The sequence below is a fragment of the Zeugodacus cucurbitae genome, chromosome 3, assembly GCF_028554725.1.
Source record: "Zeugodacus cucurbitae isolate PBARC_wt_2022May chromosome 3, idZeuCucr1.2, whole genome shotgun sequence".
Taxonomy (NCBI): domain Eukaryota; kingdom Metazoa; phylum Arthropoda; class Insecta; order Diptera; family Tephritidae; genus Zeugodacus; species Zeugodacus cucurbitae.
This window is the reverse complement of record NC_071668.1, coordinates 969,313-975,998: the sequence shown is the minus strand read 5'-3', so window position 1 is coordinate 975,998 and position 6,686 is coordinate 969,313. Positions and strand designations below refer to the sequence as shown.

At 39.5% G+C, this 6,686-nt stretch overlaps 3 protein-coding genes across 6 annotated transcripts; 1 reads left to right on the top strand and 2 right to left on the bottom strand.

The window, feature by feature from the left end:
• Positions 1 to 507: 507 nt before the first annotated feature.
• LOC105209689 (uncharacterized) lies at positions 508 to 3,702 on the bottom strand. Of its 3 annotated transcripts, none has more exons than XR_003752122.2 (4): positions 1,891 to 3,700; positions 1,530 to 1,611; positions 1,221 to 1,469; positions 508 to 718 (listed from the first exon to the last, which is right to left on the bottom strand). XR_003752122.2 is itself a non-coding variant. In XM_011180242.3 (4 exons), the coding sequence occupies exons 1-4, from the start codon at positions 3,117 to 3,119 to the stop codon at positions 707 to 709; spliced, it is 1,440 nt and encodes a 479-aa protein (XP_011178544.2). In that variant the 5' UTR covers positions 3,120 to 3,700; the 3' UTR covers positions 508 to 706. The 3 variants fall into 3 exon arrangements, 2 of the variants coding, with proteins under 2 accessions (XP_011178544.2, XP_011178545.2); XM_011180242.3 differs by having other exon boundaries at positions 1,353 to 1,469; XM_011180243.3 differs by lacking the exons at positions 1,221 to 1,469; positions 1,530 to 1,611 and having other exon boundaries at positions 1,891 to 3,702.
• A 276-nt stretch (positions 3,703 to 3,978) lies between these two features.
• LOC105209684 (serine/threonine-protein phosphatase 2A activator) lies at positions 3,979 to 5,766 on the bottom strand. 2 transcript variants are annotated; one of them, XM_054226376.1, is made up of 6 exons: positions 5,606 to 5,766; positions 5,259 to 5,551; positions 4,837 to 5,179; positions 4,558 to 4,766; positions 4,168 to 4,492; positions 3,979 to 4,111 (listed from the first exon to the last, which is right to left on the bottom strand). In XM_054226376.1, the coding sequence occupies exons 1-5, from the start codon at positions 5,634 to 5,636 to the stop codon at positions 4,214 to 4,216; spliced, it is 1,155 nt and encodes a 384-aa protein (XP_054082351.1). In that variant the 5' UTR covers positions 5,637 to 5,766; the 3' UTR covers positions 3,979 to 4,111; positions 4,168 to 4,213. The 2 variants fall into 2 exon arrangements, with proteins under 2 accessions (XP_054082351.1, XP_011178533.1); XM_011180231.3 differs by having other exon boundaries at positions 3,979 to 4,492.
• Positions 5,767 to 5,963: 197 nt separating this feature from the next.
• Positions 5,964 to 6,685, top strand: LOC105209685 (putative oligosaccharyltransferase complex subunit CG9662). The gene is made up of 2 exons (XM_011180233.3): positions 5,964 to 6,213; positions 6,288 to 6,685. The coding sequence occupies exons 1-2, from the start codon at positions 6,072 to 6,074 to the stop codon at positions 6,596 to 6,598; spliced, it is 453 nt and encodes a 150-aa protein (XP_011178535.1). The 5' UTR covers positions 5,964 to 6,071; the 3' UTR covers positions 6,599 to 6,685.
• Position 6,686: the final 1 nt, after the last annotated feature.

Genomic DNA, 6,686 nt, shown 5'->3' with positions numbered 1-6,686 from the left:
CATTAATAAAATAAAGTTATTTACCTGCATTCAACGTAGCGACCTCACTCAAGCGCGACACGCCGCTGAAATCGCTTCTTCGACATTCCAACGCCGGCCGGACAGCCATTGCAGGCGCTCGCCCACTGAGTTCGATGGCAAACTGCAACGGTGGTATCTTCTGCTGCGACCGCAATCTCGCACACAAACACATATTTACTGTGAATGCCTGTGGGAGAGTTCCTTAAACCGCTTGCTGACAAATTTAAGCCTTTAAGTAGAGACATGAAAAAAATTATTCCCAGAGGCTTTGGCCGCCATGCTCCAGTTTCTGGCCCACAAACGCCTCCAGCGAAAGCGGCTTACGATCACAGTAAAGGTAAGCTTGAGCATAAGCTGTGACTACTCAAAAGATGGGCGTGGGAGAGTTGTCTGAATTTATGATCTTCCTACAGCATGGCGTTCCAAGTTATCTAATACGGCTTTTAGGTGCATGAATGTTTTTTCCAATGAGTTCATAAGCCTGACTTTACTTTTCAAATATCAACATGTATGTATTTAAAATGTTCACTTTTTTTTACAAAGACATTTACTTTATCTTACTATCACATTTTCAAATAACTCAAATAATCAAGCTATAATATCTAGGTACTACATCCGATCGATGTGGCCGAGTGCGTTACTAATTTAAACACGAAATTGTCGATTCTCCAGCGACTTCACGACTTCACTGCAAACGCTGAAAAGGATAAGCGAATAGAAACGACAGATTAGCTAGTTAGCACTCGATATCTATATGAAAGCACTATGTTGCAAAATAAAAATTTTTAAATGGAAAATGTGGTTGCATTATTGCTCACATACACAGGGTTGCATTCGCCATAAGCAAATTGAGTTAGCGGAAACTGATATAAATTTTGTTAAAACTTCAGTTTTAGGCCTTACGAACAACCATTAGACGAACTAAATGTTTACACTATGTAACATATTGCGAGATTTTTGAAATCTTAATTGTCGGTTGTTGTTAGTACTGAGATCACTAATATCCAGTAAATACTTGGAAAAAAGTATGGTGGTAGTAGTATTAGTACCAGGGAGGATTAGACGTTAATCTGTAGTCGCAGAAAGTTTCCAAATCAAATACATTAGCACAAAAATATACGTGTGTTTCTCATACACTTCATGATCGATTATCACAACTAAGAGGAAGAAAGAATCAAAAATACAAGATCTAAAATTACTTCTTGTTGCTTTGCCGCGACTGCAGATTTTCGTTAAATCTTGAATGGGTATTTGCATATGTATGTAAGAGGGTTAATGCGAAACGTTTAAAATCACAGCTTTCAAGGGAAAAACCCGTTAGGTGTAAGTACAAGGCAAGAGTTGCCGCTCTTCAATAGTCCACGTATCAACGCCAAGTCATCTGGAGTCAGTGACCAACCGCTCAATTGACCAACCGACTGCAGTTCCGGACACCGGTCCATGAGTATCTGCACGGAAGAGTCACAATTAACTGAAAGAGAATCACAGAAGAATGACATTTTGTATACCTCAATGGATTGCACGGTCAAGTTTGGCGCCAACGTGAACCAGACGTCCTCCAGTGCGTAGAAATCGTGCTCCACGAAAATACTGAAATGTGAACGTATGAAAGCGGAAGGATTGGTTAGATCTATGTACAAATAAGAGTTCAAAAATAAGGCACAGAGGAGGACTAATTTGTAAGGTTGGTCCAAAATATGATAGCATTGAACACCCTAAATAACCGTGAATAAGGACGTCCCGTCAAACAATCAAAAGTATGTGCATACATTTAGGCGATTGAAGATTGTCTCCTACGAAAGACTGTTCCCCTGAAATTTCTTCAAGCACCCGAAAAAAATTATTTACCACCCTCCTTGTTACACTTACTTGACGATATCCTCGTCCGTAAAGTTAATGCTGTCCACCGCCAAACGTTTCAGCTGCCTGCAACTGCAAATGAGCAATTTCAGTGAAGTATTGGACATGGGACTGCTAAGCATTTCCAGGCCTTCCAAGCATTCAAACCGATGGGTGTTCTTGGTATAAGCGAGTCCATCCATCATGTAGCAGTCCAAGTCGACCAGCAACGGACAGGCCCGCACAATTTCGCTTATTTCCATGTGCCCAACACCCTTTATCATGGTCAGGTGACTGAGATTGTGCCCGATCTTGTCGAGTACTTCCATTACTTCGGCACATGAAAACTTGTAGACTTTCAATTTACGCAGATAGGTGCTCGTAAGCACAGAGAGCGAACCCGCTTTCGGTGTGTCCAGATATAAGGATTCCAAGTGTGGACAAGTCTTCATAATCACACGAAGTGTCGCCTCGTCCGTACCAGTGTCGTGTAAGTAGCGTAGCTTGCAGGTGAAATTCTCGTCAATATTATCATGCACGAACTTCAGCGAAGCGCCCACAAACGAGTAGGTGGAGAGCGTCTCCACATTGGGGCAATGCTCTAATATTAGTGCAATGTCTGAGTAGCAGATATTCTCCTCACCGGGCATACCAATGTCCACGACCGTCAATATCTCGTTGCACACACCGTGACTGAGAGACTCTATGCCGATTTCGGTAATGTCCGTCTCGCCGGATATGTCCAACACTTTCAGTTGTCTGCAGTGTTTGGCAATCACCTCCAGCAGGTCATCGTTGGCAATGTAGGGCACAAACAACTTGGTCAAATACTTGCACTTGCGCACGATTTCGAAGAGGTAATGCATGTGCTCCTCCTTCACCCACACGCCCTTCAAGTTGAGCACACGTAAGCCGGTGCCCTGTGCCGCGATCACTTGCAGAATTTTCTCATAATATGAAAAGGGAAAGACTTCGGTGACCAAAAAAGACACACTGCCGTTAAGTAGCATTTGTAGGCAGGTGAAGCGCATGTTGGCGTCCAGGTAGTCGGAGCTGAGTATGACGCGCAGCAGGTCCTGATATATGTTCCAGGTGGCGCCAGTCTGCTCGAGATACTGATTGATGTCCACCATTACGATATCGATGTCCAGCACAACGTCGGGCGCGTACTTGGCGTAGCCGATCGTCGAGACAATCTGGTTGGCCAGTTCAGCCAAAGCACTATCGCTCAGCGATCGGACGCCACACTTTTTCGACATTTTCGAAATCAGCAAGCTTCCAATGGGACTCTTAGTAAATGTAACTGTATATGAATATTACCGATTTGATCTTGCACCAAAGGTTCAACAATCATTTATATGTGGGTGCCTTGGTTGATATTAGTTCTTGAATTTAAATCGTTTCCTGTTAGACACGTGACTTTCATTTGTTTATCAACATAAGAATGTAAATAAAAACAAATTATTGTATGTATGTTTGCACAATTGTTGTGTTTTCATGAGCGCTCGCAAAGTGCTCTCACTGTGGCCGTTTCTTTTACGCTCTCATTTTCCTCACTGGCGAAAGCTCTTGTCGCGGGGCAAAAGTTACGTCACTTTTTTGTTTATTTTTAAAAATAGGCTCCAAAACTAGAAAACCGTCCGTATTCGACTGATTTAGCGATATTCGCGACTAACAAGTATTTCGCTTCACTTCAAAACATACAGCGGTAACGGTAAACACTTAGAACTAGTCGGGGAATGCCTCAAATCTGCTCAAAGACGACCGAATTTTCCTGAATCTCATGCGCGTAGCCAGAAGAAGACATCTTCACGTCTGGCGATCAAAATCGCTACTGCGTTGAATAGCGAAAGCTTTCAGAACAATATTTGCTATTCTTGAAACAGCAGTATATAAGTATGTAGATACATACAAACAACTAAACACGAATTCCAACAACTGCATACCATAATAGCATAATTTTCTCAATGTTCCAAAAGAGAAGAAAACATTTTTTATTGTTTGAAAAGGAATTAGCCAATATCATATCCAAAGAATATTTTAAATACTAGAAAAACAAGCCCTCAATCACATACAAACAAAGAAAAGGATTAACGACGCACTCTGCATATACATATATGTATACATACTTATGTATGAGTAAATAAATGTATATTTAACGATTATTCATATGAAATTTATATGTTCTTCTAGTGTGTGAATGCAGTTTGTAGTTTGGAACGCTTTCCAATGTTTCTCATCTCCAGTTGCACTGCAATACAAAGCGTTCACTTAGACTCTCCAATAAAACTGTGCGATTGATAATACCATTATGTCTTCATGCCTTTAATGAAGCCACGACACTAGCTTTGGTTTATACAGCATTTTCGGCTGCCTGAGTAGGTTTAGCTTTTGAGTCTTGATCCTGCTCGGCAGGTTTCGGTGATTTAACCAAGTTTTGATTAGAAATATCATATTTCTCTGTTTCCAAAACTTGTGAACCAGTTTCGCTCGAACTAGTAGACGATTTTATAGAAGATGGATGTATAAAACCCAGACGCGCAACAGGTAGGGCTGTTCCGGGTGTAACGGGATCAAATTTTAACAATTTGCCAAACAGTGCGTGCTGCATAATTGGATATTTGGATAGAATCTACGCAAATAAAATAAAATGCATAAAGTTTATTGAATAGTAATTTTCTATGGATTTGGGCATACCTCCTTTTGGTACATTTTCACTAATCCACTGTTTATTTTCGTCCAACTGGGCACTGCAGAAATACTCCATAACTGATTAGAGTGCTCCGCAAAATGTCCGGTTTTCACTTGATTGATGTAATCTATGCATCCGATAAACAAATACTCGTCTTTGTACTCGTTTATTATATCTTCATCAAGAAAGCGCGCAGGATCGAAAGGACTATTAACTGTAATTCAAAAAAAAATTATTGGAATCCTCATTCAATGGATATGCGGTTTCATTTTATAATTACTCACAAGCCAACTGAGCGCTACCCCAAATAAACGGAACAAATTGAAAATCGTCAAGCGACCAAACTCCTTGACTGCCGGCGGGTTCTAAATGGTACTCCTTTTGCAGCCTTCTAACAAATATCAAATAGCTGTTAAATAAGCGTAGCGCGCAAGCTATACTGTCTTCTTCCGTGAATATTTCAGCCTTGAACAGCGCACACATGAAGAATATAAAAGATAGCTCGTGACCCGTTCCATAATCGATGCGAACTGAGTTGCCAAACGACTCGCTCAAATATGCTCCCAGTTCACTGAACATATCGCACTTCTCTTGCGGCAGAGCTTCTTTCAGGAATACGAATATATCCTAGAACAAAATCTTTGAATTTCAATTTCTTCATCAATCAATCTTTGTTATTATACATTAAGATATATGGTATACTCACGCGGTGCATTTTTCGAGCCCAAACACGGTAGCCTTTGTTTCCGAAACGAGTCGGTTGATCGACTGGAGGTGATTCATCAACAAGCTTATTCAGTTTATCGAAGATGCCTACCACATTCTTCATTGTAGGTGAGATGTAAATGGTGGAATCATTAATGCGTTTTCCTTGAATTGCATAACTGACTGCATTTATAAAACCCAATAGGTCATAGTAGGCTTCTGATCGTTGCCATTTGGCTATATCCTGAGGTATCTTTACGTGCTTTGATGGCTCATGACCGCTCAGAGCTTCAACTGAAAATCAAATATATTTAAGAAAATTAATTAATTCGCATTTAATCCACTTACATGGAATATCCGATTGGCGAAACTCTTCCATTGTTTTATATTTCAGATAAATTAAAATATAAAATAATATTCTCCGGTTTTGCGAATAATAAAAAGTTGTCAGAAAATTTGTTTTGGTTTAAGTAACCTTCAAGGTTGCAAGGGTTGTGTACCTATTCAAATGCATGTTTGTGATAAAAAGTATTAAAATTAGCATTGATATTGTTTTTATTATTTAACAATTTTAAATTAAATTCATTGAGTTAAAATCAGTATTTTTGGTATTTTCATTTTTCATTTTATTTTTAATATAACTTTATAAAAAACTCTGAAGTTCGTTATTAGCTTTCAACGCCGTCAAATTAATTTTTATCAGCTTTCATTGTCAAATGCGACTCTACAAAGTGTAGACGTCAACTCATCAATTACACCGGCAAATAAGCAAAGTTTTGGGAATTGTTTATAAGGGCTGACTAATAATTTAAATATGATTGAGACGCTGTATAGCTTGCCCTTCCAAATCTTGGTGCCTCCAAATATCAAAATCCGCCGTCCAGCATGGTTTCGTAAACCCTCACCAATGGTTATGTTCTCCATTGTGCTACTGTCGTACTTTCTCGTCACCGGTGGTAAGCAACCTAATTAGCCTACGCCTACTTGATATACACAGTAAATGTTTTCTGCTATGAATATTTACTTATAGGAATTATATACGATGTAATTGTGGAACCACCGAGTGTAGGAGCTACGGTAGATGAACATGGACATTCTCGGCCCGTCGCTTTTATGCCTTACCGGGTAAATGGTCAATATATAATGGAGGGATTGGCTAGCAGTTTTCTATTCACCATCGGAGGTTTAGGTTTCATCATAATGGATCAGACACATATACCGGGAAAGACAAACTTAAATCGTTTTCTTTTAACCGCAATGGGATTTATATTCATACTGGTTTCATTTTTCACCACTTGGCTCTTCATGCGTATGAAATTACCCAGTTATTTGCAGCCATGAATGAAAAATCGAACGTGGCATTTGGTGTTTACTCGAACTTTTTTTTTTAATTTAACAATTACTTTAAATAAAAAATGTAAAAACTGAT

Excerpts from the sequence above, each read along its gene's own strand:
- LOC105209689 (XM_011180242.3), bottom strand. The coding sequence starts at position 3,119 with ATGTCGAAAAAGTGTGGCGTCCGATCGCTGAGCGATAGTGCTTTGGCT. Across the intron at positions 1,612-1,890 it reads ACGGACGAGGATATCGTCAA|TATTTTCGTGGAGCACGATT; the intron begins GTAAGTGTAACA and ends TTCACATTTCAG. Across the intron at positions 1,470-1,529 it reads TGACCGTGCAATCCATTGAG|ATACTCATGGACCGGTGTCC; the intron begins GTATACAAAATG and ends TCTTCCGTGCAG.
- LOC105209684 (XM_011180231.3), bottom strand. The coding sequence starts at position 5,636 with ATGGAAGAGTTTCGCCAATCGGATATTCCAT. Across the intron at positions 5,552-5,605 it reads TCGCCAATCGGATATTCCAT|TTGAAGCTCTGAGCGGTCAT; the intron begins GTAAGTGGATTA and ends TTTGATTTTCAG. Across the intron at positions 5,180-5,258 it reads GGGCTCGAAAAATGCACCGC|GATATATTCGTATTCCTGAA; the intron begins GTGAGTATACCA and ends ATTTTGTTCTAG.
- LOC105209685 (XM_011180233.3), top strand. The coding sequence starts at position 6,072 with ATGATTGAGACGCTGTATAGCTTGCCCTTCCAAATCTTGGTGCCTCCA. Across the intron at positions 6,214-6,287 it reads GTACTTTCTCGTCACCGGTG|GAATTATATACGATGTAATT; the intron begins GTAAGCAACCTA and ends ATTTACTTATAG.